This window comes from Moschus berezovskii, chromosome 8 (assembly GCF_049115385.1).
Source record: "Moschus berezovskii isolate FMDL1 chromosome 8, NW_MosBer_1.0, whole genome shotgun sequence".
NCBI lineage: Eukaryota > Metazoa > Chordata > Mammalia > Artiodactyla > Moschidae > Moschus > Moschus berezovskii.
The window spans coordinates 101516950-101531593 of record NC_142467.1 but is presented as its reverse complement, the minus strand read 5'-3'; the positions used below and the strand labels follow the sequence as shown (position 1 = coordinate 101531593).

At 53.3% G+C, this 14644-nt stretch overlaps 1 protein-coding gene across 4 annotated transcripts; it reads left to right on the top strand.

Annotated features, from left to right (window-relative positions):
* The first annotated feature begins 180 nt into the window (after positions 1 to 180).
* PALM3 (paralemmin 3) lies at positions 181 to 14620 on the top strand. Of its 4 annotated transcripts, none has more exons than XM_055429842.2 (7): positions 181 to 381; positions 8305 to 8353; positions 9222 to 9302; positions 9741 to 9883; positions 10021 to 10105; positions 12384 to 12429; positions 12518 to 14619. In XM_055429842.2, the coding sequence occupies exons 1-7, from the start codon at positions 341 to 343 to the stop codon at positions 14365 to 14367; spliced, it is 2295 nt and encodes a 764-aa protein (XP_055285817.2). In that variant the 5' UTR covers positions 181 to 340; the 3' UTR covers positions 14368 to 14619. The 4 variants fall into 4 exon arrangements, with proteins under 4 accessions (XP_055285817.2, XP_055285818.2, XP_055285816.2 ...); XM_055429843.2 differs by having other exon boundaries at positions 181 to 430; XM_055429841.2 differs by lacking the exon at positions 181 to 381 and adding an exon at positions 440 to 5412 and having other exon boundaries at positions 12518 to 14620.
* The last annotated feature ends 24 nt before the right edge of the window (positions 14621 to 14644 follow it).

Here is a 14644-nt window from a genome sequence, read left to right as displayed (position 1 = left end):
AACCTCTGAACCACTGTCTTCTGGTGGGGTGTCCTCCGAAACCATCTTTCCGGGGCCTGGCCTGGCCCGCCAATCCTGTGTCAGCCAGCTGGCAGCGACACCAACGGCCTCCGGGCTGTCCTTTCAAGTTCCACCCCTGCAGCGCACAGTTCGGGCTGGAGGGGGCGCCAGGAACCGCCTCTCCGCCCGCCCCAGTCTGTCTCCCAGTGCCTCGGCTCACACGCGAGCCGAGCGCCCGCGCCCGCGCCAAGCCCATGGGGCGCTTCCCCTCACCCCACCCGGAAAAGTTTGCCAGCCGGCCGCTGCCAAGCGCACTCCCAGACCGAGGGACGAGGCAGGCATGCACACACAGCGCGCCCAGGACCCAGAAGAGCGGCTGAGGTTGGAAAGGCGGTCACCTTGGGCCCAGGCGACTGGGAGACCCAGAGAAGTATCCAGGCTTGCGGGGGGCGGGGGGAGGGGCGGGAAGTAGCTCCCTGCAGCTGGGGCCAGATTGTGGTGTTCTTGGCCAGGATTGATGCCAGGAACAGGCGACCTACTCCCAGGGACATTTCCCACTCTCTTCCACTGGACTTTTGCCAAAACCTGCCTCCGCCTCTCCCCCTCCATTTTGGGATGACCAGTGAAAAAGATAGTTACCTGAAGAAAGGGGGTGGCGGCTACACAGTCTCAGGAGCGCTAATAATCCCCCAACCCTCTGCTACCCTGGTGACTCCCTTTTCCATCCACCCTCTCCCTCCACTCTTCTGGATCCCAATCTCAAGCTGCTACCCTCCTCCCTCTGACTGTATTGGCCCAATTGGAATTGGGCCCACCTGGGTTCCATCCCACTGAGAACCTGAGCTAAGTGTCACCTTTCTCTAAGACTCAGTTTCTTTATCTGTAAAATGGGGATGGTAGTACTTACCCCTTTGGGAGGTGATGACGACGAAAACTCTACTTCTGGAATGAGTTGTCTCTACAGTGGACTCTCCACCTAATCACCTCCTGTTCCTCTTCTTCCCCGATGGCTCAGTGGTAAAGAATCTGCCTGCAATGCAGGAGACATGGGTTCAACCCCTGGGTCAGGAAGATCTCCTGGAGGAGCAAATAGCAACCCACTCCAGTATTCTTCCCTGAAAAATCCCCATGGACAGAGGAGCCTGGCGGGATACTGTCCAAAGGGTCACAGAGTCAAAAACAACTTCACATGAGCATGTACATCTCTCTTCTAGCCATGCACACCATGCTCTTGGTTCCACCACACCACTGACCCTTCTCTGTCCAAGGACCTCTGTGACCTCCATTTACCAGACCTGGTCACTGGCTTTCCCCTGAGTTCCTTTCCACTAGCTCCTTAGTCTTGGAGAACGCTATCCACTTATGGTTTTCCTTTAACCTCCCAGGTGCCCCTTTTGAAACTTCTGGCTCACCTGCATCAATGGGGTTCTTTCCCCTCTGGCTTCCATTGGGTTTGGCTGATGGGAGAGAGGAGAATGAGAAATCAGGATGTTTATCCCATGAGTTCTTCCTCCAAGCTTTGTTGGCTGTGTCCCTCCATTGCCGGCAGCAGCTCCAAACAGCTCTCTCCCTCCAAGGCTATGGGGTAGTGAGAGCTCCCAGCTGATGCTAACCCAGCGAGTGCACTATGCCTTGTTTATTTCCTTCTACTGAGTTCTGATCAATTACTCAGTTTAAGTATACAGTCTCTTTCCTGCCAACACTCAGACCTTGACAAACTCCAATTGCAACTTTAAACACCATCTCTATGCAAATGTCTCCCAAATTTATATCTCTAGCTCTAATTTCTCCTCTGAGTTTTAACTCATATCCAACAGTCCCCAGTCTAATAGACAGGTAAAACTGAACTTTTCAAAACTGAGTTCTTGGTCTCCCCCCAACTCTACTTCTCTTTACTACATATAGCAACTCACTCATTCTGTTTTTCATGTCCCAAAATGTAGAACTCAGCCTCAATTTCTCTTTTCCCTACCCACCCCCAGTCCATTCATATATTGGATTGCTGTTTGCTCTGCCTCCAACACATATCCTGAAGTCGTCCACTTCTGTCCACCCTTTTCCCAGCCATTCATTGCCCTCCGATGTCTCTCCACCAAACTTAGGAAAAAAATAAAAATTTCCTACCCTGGCTCAAAACCCCTTCCCACTTCTCAAATCTTACCTCCTGACACCCTCTCCCTTGATCCCTCCTCCATCTGAACCTTTACGCTTTCCTCAAACTCCACGACTGCATTCCCACCCCAGGGCCTTTGTACTGGTCTTTCTCTCTGCTTGGAATGACTCAGCATATGACTGGCTTCTGCTATTCAGATGTCACTTGATTCAGATGTCACTGCTTCAGAGAAGTGGTCTCTGATCACCCAGCCTACCTCAAACACAGCTCTTCTACATAACTCTATCCCTGCCTTTTTTCTTTTTTTTTTGTAATTTACCCAATACTACAGTTGGGCTTCCCTTGTGGCTCAGACAGTAAAGAATCTGCCTACAATGCAGGAGAACCAGGTTTGATCCCTGAGTTGGGAAGATCCCCAGGAGAAGGGAATGGCTACCTACTCCAGTATTCTTGCCTGGAGAGTGCCACGGACAGAGGAGCCTGGTGTGCTACAGTCTATGGAATCACAAAGAGTTGGACACAACTGAGTGACTAACACTTACTTTCACAATACTATAGTTATCATCAATTACCTTTGTTTATTTATATATTATCTATCTCTGCCTGCCCCCCACCTCAGCTGGAAAGTAAGTGGTATTACAGCATTTTCTGTTTGTCATCTTCACCCAGCTCTCTCATGCCTAGAACAGTGCCTAACACATAACACTTATTAAAGTATGTTCCCAAAATTGGAAACAAAGAAATAAACTAGATTTGGAAGTTGCCGTTGAGTTTAGGAGACAGACACAGTTATAAACAGAACAATCTTGCCTCAAGGTGGAACCGAGGACAAGAGTATAAAGGGAAGCCTATATAAATGTTGATCTAAATAGCTAACAGTTATAAAATCAAGCTACAATCAATGAGGTAAAATATACACTCTCCTCCAAAAGGTGGGAACAACCCAAATGTCCATCAACAAATGAATGGATAAGCAAAGTGTGATCCATTCATACCATGGAATATTATTCAGCCATGAAAAGGAATGAAGCACTGATTCAAGCTAGAACAGATGAACCTTGAAAACATTATGGAGAAGGGAATGGCAACCCACTCCAATATTCTTGCCTGGGAAACCCCATGGACAGAGGAGCCTAGTGGGCTATAGTTCATAGGGTCACAAAAAGTCAGACACTACTCAGCAACTAACACTCTCTTTTGAAAAAATTATGCTCAGTGAAAGAAGCCAGACAGAACAGGGCACATATTGTATGATTCCACTGATTTAAAAAAATGTCCAGAATAGGTAAATTTACAGAGACAGATGCAGATCAGTGGTTGCCAGGGGCTTGGGTGGGGAGTGCCTGTTTAATGGGTACAGAATTTCCTTTTGGGGTAATGAAAAGGTTCTCGACCTAGATAGTGACAATTTGCACAACATTGTGAATGTACTAAATGCTGCTGCTGCTGCTAAGTCACTTCAGTTGTGTCCCACTCTGTGTGACCCCATAGATAGCAGCCCACCAGGCTCTGCCATCCCTGGGATTCTCCAGGCAAGAACATTGGAGTGCTACCAGTAGTAAATTTTGTTTTGTGTATTTTACCACAATTAAAAACTAATTTTAAAAACATGTTCTCTATTTCTATCATGGCAAGTAAGCTTTTATTTAAAAAAAATTTTTTGGCTGACTTGGGTCTTAGTTTTGGCACAAGAGATCTTCGTGCCTCATGTGGGATCTTTTGTTGTGGCATGTGGGCTTAGTTGCCCCACAGCATGTGAAATCTGTTTCCAGGCCCCAGGAATCAAACTCATGTCCCCGTCATGGCAAGGTGGGGGTTCTTAACCCCTGAACCACCATGGAAGTCCCCCAGATATGCTTTTAGGAGGATCTATTGGGTTGGCCAAAAAGTTCACTTGGGTTTTGCCGTACCATCTTCGGGTTGTTGTTACGAAAAAAAAAATCCTGAAGGAACATTTTGACCAGCCCAATAGAAGACCAGGTTCAACTGAAAATATTTTGAATCCCTAGGAGTTTTGTACTTGGCATAGGAAAACCCCAGGCCTCAGTCTAGCCCCGTTTGTTTCCCACCCCCAAGTCTGTCCTACACAATGAGGGGCCTTGTACATGTACCTAGGGACCCTGTCCCATGTATCTAAGCTCTTTGCTCACTCCTCTGCCACTTCTTGGCCATCCTGAGTAGGATCTAGAGCAGGGAGGAAGGATTTAGTTGGGCACATTCCCTTTGTTCCACGGGGAGCAGACCCTCTAAAGCAAGGAAAGGGCCTAGGGGACTTCCCTGGTGGTCCAGTGGTTAAGACTGCAGGGGCCATGGGTGCGATCCCAGATCGGGTGGGGTGATCTAAGACCCCACATGCTATACAGCTTGATCACAAGACTGCTGGTCTGCTGGAGAGTAGGAGATGATTTCCAGCCTGGAGAAAAGATGATTTCCCCAAGAGGACGGTTGGATAAAACACATAATCAACTAAGAAAAGGGGTGCTGCTCCTTTAAGAAAGGGATGGTGGGAGGATTGAATAGGGACCTTCAAGACTTGGGTAAGAAGTTCTCTAAAAATTTCTCATCACCACACTCCCCCAACAGTTATCACATCTAAGGGGCATCCAGTGTCCTGGAGGCTATTTGATCGAATTCTCTCATTTTCCGAAAGGAGAAACTGAGGTCCAGAAAGGGAAGTTGCCCTGAGTTGTTCAGAGCTCAAGCCTTCTGGTTATCACAAGGCACAGGCTCTGGTCTCCAGAATCCTCTGGTGGGATCAGCCCTCCCTCCTTACCCCAGAAATCAGGGAGGGTCCACCCAAGAAGGGAGGGCAGTAGTATGTAAAAGCAACAGTATTCGAAGGCAGGTTACCCTTGGTGAGCAGCTGGACTTGAAATGTCTAGGGTGCCAAGTAAAGGTGCCCTTGTCTGAGGGGCTCAGGGAGTCCCAGCCCTAGTCCACAGGCTTGACCAGGCATGTGAGAGTGTGTTTGCCGGGAGGCAGCCGAGTGCAGCAAGGAGGCCAGTGGCTGGTAAATAATTGATCAGGACAGCTGATAGTACCTCCCCAGAACTGCCCGCCAGCCCCCAGCCCCCCTCAGCCCGGCCCAGGCGTCTCCCGCCTCCTGGCCCAAACCAGCTGGACCAGCTCTCCCAGTGCCCGCCTGCTGCCCCCCCCAAGTCCCTACAGCCAAGTCACAGCCTCCGGGGCACCTTTCGGCAAGCACCCGGGGTGCTGGGTCTGGAATTTGGAAATCAGAACGTGGGCTTCTGGGCAGAGATGGCCCTGCAGAGCCATGTGTGGTCTCTGGCCACACCCATGTAAGTGTCTGGGGTCAGGGGGGCCAGTGGGCAGGGCCTGGGAGGGACTCATGGAAGACGCTGGCCTTATGGGGGGACGGCGGGGTGGGGGTTGTTTCTGGTTAGAGCTCCAGCTAGCCTCTCCTAAGGGAGCCAGGAAGAGTGAAGGGGGCTGGCAGCCAACCCTGCAGCCTCTTCAATGCCCCCCTCCCCAGAAAATCGGGTGGGAGATGTGAATTTTCACCCCCTTGTTTTTTGGGGATTTTCCACTGGCAGGCTTCAAGCCCAAAGTCCAGCCAGAGGCGGAGTGGGGCTATTACTTGCATGGGGGAATGGGGAATGTCAGGGTCTCTCACTCTCATATTTTGCCTCTAAAGTCATCCTTTGGTGTCTGGGGTGGGAAGAAATGCTTGAGATCCAACAGGAAAAAAAGTTAACAGTTCCCAAACTGGAAAAGAGAATTTCAACAGGGAAATGATTACCTGTTTAATGAAATGACCACTAACTGTCCCTGGCAGGGCAAAAAGCTGAAGATTTAGAGACAAACAACATTGAACAAAGTGTGCAGATTGTTTTAATATTTGAGATGGGAAGGCCTTTGAAAGTCAGAGGATGGAGGGGGCTCCAGAGGCTGTTAGAGACTTCTGGCAAAGGGGCACCCTCCAGGGACCCCAGTTGGGTCCCTCACTCTTTTGGGTTCCCCGTTGCATTATTCACCAACTACAAACCTGGTTGCCTAGCAATGGGAATCTGATCTCCCCCCACCCCCCCAGCAAGGAAGAGGCAGGGTGATTACATCTTGGGCGTGGGAGAACAGAGGGGGGACTTTAGCCTCCCCCAGGGCAAACCTATTAGCAGGGAGTCTGAGCTTCCTTTGGGACACCCTGTAAAGCATGAACTTCAGCATCCTGCCCTAATTGGAATCGAAGACCCACCTCCCCAGGCTAATCTCTGGTCCCCTGGCTGTCAGGATGAAGATGGCTGAACTTCCATTTCTCCACAGTGTTCCCAGTATTTGGGCTCTAAGAGCCTTGAGTTCCAATCCTGACTCAATGGCCTTAGACAAGTCTTCTGCCACTTCTCAGAGCCTCAGTTTCTTTTTCTGTAAAATGGGGACAGTAGTACTATTTACCTTTTAGGATGGTCGAGAGAGTTAAATGAGTTACTAAAGTTTTTTGAAAGTGAAAGGTGCTCAGTCATGTCTGACTCTTTGCGACCCCATGGACTGTAGCCTGCCAGGCTCCTCTCTCCATGGAATTTTCCAGGCAAGAATCCTGGAGCGGGTAGCTGTTGCCTTCTCTAGCAGATCTTCCCAACCCAGGTATCGAACCCAGATCTCCTGCACTGCAGGCGGATTCTTTACCATCTGAGCCATCAGGGAAGCCCCAAATGAGTTACTAGGAGTAAAGCATTTAACAGTGCCCAGTACATGGTGTGCACTGGCTAATTGTTGGCTGATTTTCTTCTCAGTTGGAATGTCAACTCAGCAAAAAGTTGACTTCAGTGTCTCAAGATTCAGGGCAGGGAGGAAGAGGCAGAGATGGCTGCCGGCGAGCCTAGCGGAAGCCCCGTAGAGCACTTAGAGAGCTATATATAGTAATTGCTAAATGCGAGCTCACTATTATGCCTTCATGGTGAAGCCAGAGAAGATCCGGAAGGCCCCACCAGAGTTTGGGCAATGAGGTTTAAGCTCATCCGATAGGACAGTGCTCAAATTAATAAATGTTTGAGGGCTTGCTCTGTGCCCACCCTGAGCTACGTGTCAGGGCCAACAGGCAGACAGATATATCCTTCTAGATATTGGAAGCACCCCCATGCAGCTGGCACTCACTGCATCTCTGTGATGCTAAGTTTTGACGATTACTGTGCCCAGCGTGCACTGCAGTACCAACCAGTCTCCAGCTTCCAGGGGGAGCCCAAATGGACTAGGGGTGCCCTGGAGGCTGAGAATTGGGGATACGGGGGGTGCTTTGAGGAGGACAATGATGGGGGAATTGCAGGTTAAACCTTAAACAGCAAGTCCCCCTCCCCCAGTTCGGAGTCCAGCACTAGGCAGTGTGACCTGGTGATCCTTGCCCCCTGGGAGGGTGGTTTGCAAGTGGAAGAGGCAGCTCTGGAGTTACCATGGCAATGGCATGTGTCCACAGTGAGATGGACACTTCTCTCCCAGACCCTCACGCCCTCCCTCAACCCCCACGTAAGGGATGCTGGGTAACAGCCAAGGTCCAGAGAGGGTGTGGGTTTGGGAAAAAATACAGAGCATGTTCCGGCCTGGTAGGATCCAAGCTTCTGGGAATGGTTATTATAATTAATTAAAAACATTATTAGTCATGGGAATTATTTAAATTATCATTATTTTTCTTTTTGACTTGTGGGATCTTAGTTCCCCGACCAGGGATTGAGTCCCTGCCCTCAGCAGTAAGCACCCAGTCCTAACCACTGGACATTCAGGGAATTCACTAAAATTACTATTAATAATAAACTATGCTACTGTTTTGTGGGCACAATGTCCTAAGTTTTTTCCTTCATGGATAGATACTTCCCTGCAAGGGAATCTCTCTCTGCAAGGTGAGGAAGGGTCAAGCTATTCTGGTTCATTTTACAGATGGGGAAACTGAGGCTCAGAGGGGTGATGTCAAGCCTCAGAAGGGATTTAGCTCAGCCTGTCCTGACCTGGGCTCTCTCCCTCTCACAGGACCCCTGCCCTCGCCCTGACTCCTTCCAGGTGCAAAGGGAAAATAGAGGAAAGTTCTGGGTTTGGTTGATTTCCAAGCAGCTCAGGGATCTTGGCTCAAAGATGGGTGTTCAAGAGATGGGTCTGCCGAGGGTTGGGCCCCCGGGAGTCTCCTTTCGCAGCCCAAGCCGGCCGCCCCTCAACCCCGCTTCCCCTCAACCCTCGCCGTCTCCCTACAGGCCCATGGCGGAGAGCTCCCTCTATCGGCAGCGACTAGAGGTCATCGCGGTAAGTGACGCCCTACCAGTGCGCTGCGCGCTGAGCCCTGGGCACCCCTCGTCATACCCAGGCCTCTTCCTCACTTCTTTCCTATCACAGGGAGCAGGCCTAGCGCTCTGAACGTGCGGGGAGCACCCTCAGCTCCGGGTGGGGTGCCTGGGGCGCCCCACCAAAATCCTCAGGCCCCTCTGCTCCTCATTTCTTCTGTATGATCATCAACTTCCCCAGAATGGAGCTCTGCGGACTCCGCACTCTCAAATCTGCAGCATCTGTTCCATTCTGAACCCCGTCTCCCAAACACACCATGTCTGAAGCCCCCTCTCTCAGAACCCCATATTTGGACCTCATCTCTCTGAATCCCCATCTCACGAATCCTCATCTCTCTGGTCCTCCACTGCTGCACTCGCATCTCTCTGGACCATCACTACATCCTAGTCTCGCTGGATCCTCACGCCTGCACCTCCATTTCCGACTCCCCACCTCACTAGCCCCCTCCATTGGATCCTCATATCTGGACCCCCATCTCTCTGAATCGCATCCCTCTTAATCCCGTATCTCAGACCCCTCCCCCTCTGGATTCCCATTTCAGGGCCCTCCCCATTCACAGACCCCGCCCCCCTTCCGCCGGGGCGAGGCCTCCGCAGCATCTGGGGCGCGGCCGGCCCCGCCCCTACCCGCTGCTGACTCAGCGCCTCCGCCCCCCAACCTCTTCCCCGCCCGGGCCCCCGACGTGTGTTCCGCTACCCGGTTCGGCTTGCAGCCCCGGGAGTCCCGGGAGCCCCGGCGAACCCGGCGGAGGAGGGAGGGTGGAAGGGGAGGCGGCGGCCCCGCCCGGCCCCACCGGGCCATCGGGCAGCTCAGGGTCCTCTGTGCGCAGGAGAAGCGGCGGCTACAAGAGGAGATACGCGCGGCGCGCCGCGAGCTGGAGGAAGAGAAACTCCGCGTGGAGCGGCTGAAGGTTGGGGGCGGCCGGGGGCGCCTGCTTAGCCCGGGCAATGAAATGGGGGTGTCTATGAGAGTCAGTTCTTGGAACCAAAGGAGCCTCTCTTTAAACATGGGGTTGGGGGAGTTGGTTCCAGCTTCGGGGATGGGCGTCTTCCCCAGCTTGGAAAGAGAGGTTGGTGGTGATGGGGGGACGTTTGTTTCACCTTTGGGAAGATCTTGTGAACGTGATTGTTCCGCTTTGGGGTAGAGAGGGACTAAGTGGGACGTTGATTTCCCCTTTGGGGGTGTCTGTCCCATTCTGGAAAAGTTGGGGAGATTGATGGGTGTTTCTTCCAAAGTGGGAAAGCTGTCGGCTGGGAACGGGGTGGCTTCCCACCTGGCATTGTTGGGGCACGTATCCCAGCCCGAGGCAGAAATGTCTGTCTGTCCACATGCCCCTTCCCATGGCCAGAGGAAGTCTCTCCGGGAACGCTGGCTAATGGACGGGGCAGCTGAGGAGCCAGAGCAGCCCCAGGACCCCACCTCACAGGACCCCCAGTCACCTGAAGACCAAGCTCAGGCCCGCATCCGGAACCTGGAAGACAGCTTGTTCACGTAAGTAGGGCCCCCTGCCTGATGGCTTTACCCCTCTGACTAGGCCAGGCCCCTCGGCCGACTCCGCTGAGACTTCCGGTGGGGGTGGTCCATTGAGCCTGGGGTCCAGGCTCCCAGCAGCCCCTTCTCTTCCCCAGACTCCAGTCTCAGCTGCAGCTGCTGCAGAGTGCGTCCACAGGTGCCCAGCACAAGCCCTCAGGCAGGCCCACCTGGCGACGACAGGTGAGGAACTAGGGGATGTGACCAGCAGAGCTCAAAGCAGTACCTCTCCAAGCACAGTTGTTGTGTTTTTTTTTTTTTGACCCTGCTATGTGGCTATATTAATTCCCTGACCAGGGATTGAACCTGTGCTCCCTGCAATGGAAGTGCAGGTATTTAACCACTGGACCGCCAGGGAAATACCCAAGCACAGTTTAGATGCTGGGCCCTCTGTTCTTGTGGTCTTGGATAAGTTGCTTTCCATGCCTAAGCCTCAGTTTCCCCATCTCTAAAATGGGGATATATAACAATAGCACACAGCTGGAAGAGGCGTGAGAGAAGGTCAATGAAATCATAGCTTGGTACCGGAAGCAGGCACAACGGAATGTTTTGATATGTTGTCGTGTTGTGTTAATCGCTCAGTCGTGTCCGACTCTTTGCAACCCCATGGACTGTAGCCCGCCAGGCTCCTCTGTTCATGGAATTCTCCAGGCAAGAATACCAGAGTTGCTATTTCCTTCTTCAGGGGATCTTCCTGATCCAGGGATTGAACCGAGGTCTCCTGCATTGCAGGCAGATTTTTTCATCATCTGAGACACCAGGGAAGCCCTATTTTGACATTTGATTGCCAGTATGACCTGAATGAGGAAAGTAGTCAGAAAATGTTGTGGGGCAGGGTTGGGGCTGGGGGACTGGGGCTGGGAGTTCCCTGGGGGCTAGGACTCGGTGCTTTCATTATAGTGGCTTGGGTTCAATCCCTGGTTGGGATTACTAAAATGATTCCATAAACTGCACAGTTTGGCAAAAAAAAAAAAAAAAAAGGGGGGGGATGTGTTCTCAGAATTCAGCCCCCAAAATGGGAAAAGGGCCCCGTGAGATGGTCTGATGATCTGAGGCATCTCCATGGTTTGAGGGGTTTGGGGTTTTGTTTTGGTAATGCCTCTGTTAAGATATAATCCACATGCCGTCCAACATATGGGTCTTTGAAAACCAAGACGACTTCATTTAAAATCTGGCTCTCTGGGTTGTCCTTGAAGTCCATAGATCCAGTAACATTATCCAGTATCCATAGATCCAGTGACTGATGCACCTGGCCACAGAAAGCTGTGGGTTTTCCACAGCCCCCACCTCTCCTTGATGCCTTTCTTTGGCTCCCAGGTGCCTGTCTCAGGACAGAAGGGGAGAGGAGACCTTTGGACAGAGGAGGGTAGGGTTGAGACCTATGAGGAGATCTGTGGGATTCGGTGAAGGTGGCCTGCATGGTCAGGTCCCCAGCTCCCCTCCCTGAGTTCATCTTTCCCTCCATCCCTTCCTTACTCCACTCCAGCCACCCTGACCCTTTTCTATCCCCTGAACTTGCCTAATTCACTATAGCCCCAGGGCTTTGCACTTGCCTTTCCCCTCTTCCTGGAATGCCCTTTCCCACCTCTTGACTCAAAGCTGGCTCTTCTCGCCTTTCAGGCCTTTGTTCAATGTCACCACCTCCAAGAAGCCCTCCTGCATCTTTTTTTTTTTTTTAATATTTATTTATTTGGCTGCATCAGATCTTAGTTGCAGCATGTGGGCTCTAGTTCCCCGACCGGGGTCGAACCCGTGCCCCTGCGTTGGGAGCATGGAGTCTTAGCCACTGGACCACCAGGGAAGTCCCCCTCCTGCATTTTATACCTACAGGAGGCACCCCATCACCTCCCAGGCATTTCTTAGCTCCTTATCCTGTTCCCCCGCCATTATAGCCTTCTCACTTCCTGAATTATAGATTTGTATTTTATGTTTATTACCTGCTTCCTCCCACTGGAATTTAAGTTCTAGTAGCATAAGTCTTAAGTATCCCTTAAGTGGGATTTCCTAGGTGACTCAGTTGTAAATAATCTGCCTGCTGGTGCAAGAGATGTGAGTTTGATCCCTGGGTGGGGAAGATCCCCTGCAGTAGGAAATGGCAACCCGATCTCATATTCTTGCCTGGAAAATTCCATGGGCAGAGGAGCCTGGCGGGCCACAGTTCACAGGGTTGCAAAGAGTCAGACACGACTGAGCTCGCATGCATGTCCCTTAAGTAACCTCAGTAGCTGGCAGAGTAGATCCCCAGTAGAGGGAGTGGCTGCATGGACACAGGATTGACTGGGTACATACTATGTGCAAGGCGGTGCAGCAGAGGGAGATAAGACAGGTGAGGAAGAATCATGGTTTGGTCCTGAAGTGATGGGGAGCCATCACGGGTCTTTGAGCAGGGTAGGGTACTGGCATGCTGGAGGCTGGAAGTGAAGTGTGGGCTGCCCTGACCTTGTTTCTGCCATCCCTGCAGGGTCACCGTCCTCTCTCCCAGCCCAGCGTGGAGTCAGGTCCTGCAGGTGGGTCTTTTGAGGTCTGGGGGTCACAAGAGGAAGGGCCTGAATCTCACTGTGTTGCCCCATCTCTCCTCTTCCCTGACTCCCCCAGGCCAGACCGATCTAAATAAGAGAGCCTCCTTACCAGCCGGACCGGTGGGCGCATACCCGGAGTCCCCCTCCGAGCCCAGAACTGAGGCTGCCGGGGTTCCAGCAGCCCCGAGGCGGGTCCCTGGAGCAGCAGGGACCTCCTCAGAAGCCAATGGCCCCTGCCCTGGATGCAGCCCCCCTCTGGAGCAGGAGCCGAATCAGGGGGTGGTAGCACCTGAAGGGGCAGTGAATGAGGCCAAAGAGGGAGGCATGGTGAAGGTGGTGTGGGAGGGGCTGAGGGCCACGGAGGACTGTGCCGTCGGGGCCACAGGCCTGGAGCTGGAGGCTAAGGTGGAGGAGATGGTGCTGGAGGCCATCGGGGACAGACAGGAAGCCAGCCGTCCAGAGCTCCCCTCGTGGGTCAAGGAGGACAGGGCCATCGTGGAGGTGGTCTGGGAGGGGGTGGGGGGCACAGAGGGCAGTGACTTGGAGGCCAGGGCGGAGGCAGGCAGGGGCCCAGAGGCCGTGCAGACCAGCTCCCTGGGGCTCCGGGAGGGATCGGAGGGAGCAGCTCCTGGAGAAGGTGCCCCCAGGAGCAGCCCTGATGGTGATGGGCAGGGGGTCTTTGGAGGAGAGGAGGGGTCCTTCATTTGGGTGGAGAGAGTGACCCTCAGTGAGGAATGGGAGGAGCTGGAGGTGGAGGGGTTGGAAGGGCCAAAGGCATTGGGAAGGGAGAAAGAGGATGAGAGTCCACTGGGGGAGGAGGGCAGAGGCCAGGAGGAAACGTGGGAGGTGGAGAGGAGGCGGGCGGAGGGGCCCGAAGGTGCAGAGAAGAGCGGCGGTGAGGGAAAGGCAGGCCCCGAGCCAGAAGGAGCAGAGGCGTCACTGGCGGTAGAGAGGAAAGGAAGCCAGGACTCCTTGGAGCCAGAGAGAAGAGGTGAGGAACACGGGCAAACAGAGATGGGAGGAGGTGACGAACCTCTGTCGGCAGAAAGAAAAGAAGTTGAGGGACCTCCGGGGGCAGAGAGGGGAAGAGATGAGAAGCCATTGGGAGTAGAGCAGAAAGGAGGTGAGGAGAAGCTGGAGACAATCCAAGCACCACTGGCAGCAGAGAGAAAAGGCGCGGAGTCACTGACGGCAGAGAGAATGGGTGGTGAGAAGCCATCGGAGGAAAAGGAAAAAGGAGACGAGAAATCACAGAGGGCAGAGGGAACGGGAGGTGAGGAGCCACTGGAGGCAGAGAAAACAGGAGACGAGAAACCACGGAAGGCAGAGGGAACGGGAGGTGAGGAGCCATCAGAGGCAGAGAAAACAGGAGACGAGAAACCACGGAAGGCAGAGGGAACGGGAGGTGAGGAGCCATCAGAGGCAGAGAAAAATGAAGACAAGGACTTGCTGAAGGTAGAGAGAATGGGAGGTGAAGAGCCACTGCAGACAGAGAAGACTCGGGGGGTCGAGGAAGAGCAGAGAGAGTCAGAAGGAGAAAAGGAATGTCAGGCAGAGGAAGTGAGTGAGGCAGGGGCTCCCCCAGAAGCCAAGGAGGCGCCAAGGCTGGAGGATGAAGGACAGCAGCCCCGGGAGAAGCAGGAAGGCTCCCCAGAAGCAGAAGTGGAAGCAGTGAAGCCCCAAACTCCTGCTGAGGGCCGGGACCCCACTGGAGATGCCATCCCACTCCTGGCAGAGACGTCAGTTCAGGATCAGCCCGCTGAGTGCCAGCCACTGTTGCAGGTGGAGGGGCCCAGGGCCAGCCCCAGTGCCCGCCCCGTGCCCACCTATGCACCTGCCCGGCAGCCGGAGCCATCTGCCCCTCCTGAAGGTGAAGAGGCAAGCGGTCCTAAGCAGAAGACGTGCCAGTGTTGTGCGGTTATGTGAGCCCATGCCTTCCACCCGACTCCCAGCTCCTCTCACAGCTACCTCGGCCTCTTGGCATCCAGCAGGCAGTCCCAGGCGCAGACGGGGCACCAAGGGACTGACCAATGCACCTGAGAGCCAGTTGGTCTACACGTCCACCTCCACCTGGGCTTCCGGACCCCTCACCCGCTGCCTGTGACCCTGGCCCTCTTCTGTGACAAAGCCTTTTATACTTGAAAATAAAACATTAAGCATTCAGACAGTGTGTGTGTTGTGGGCCCAGAACCACCTCACTGTC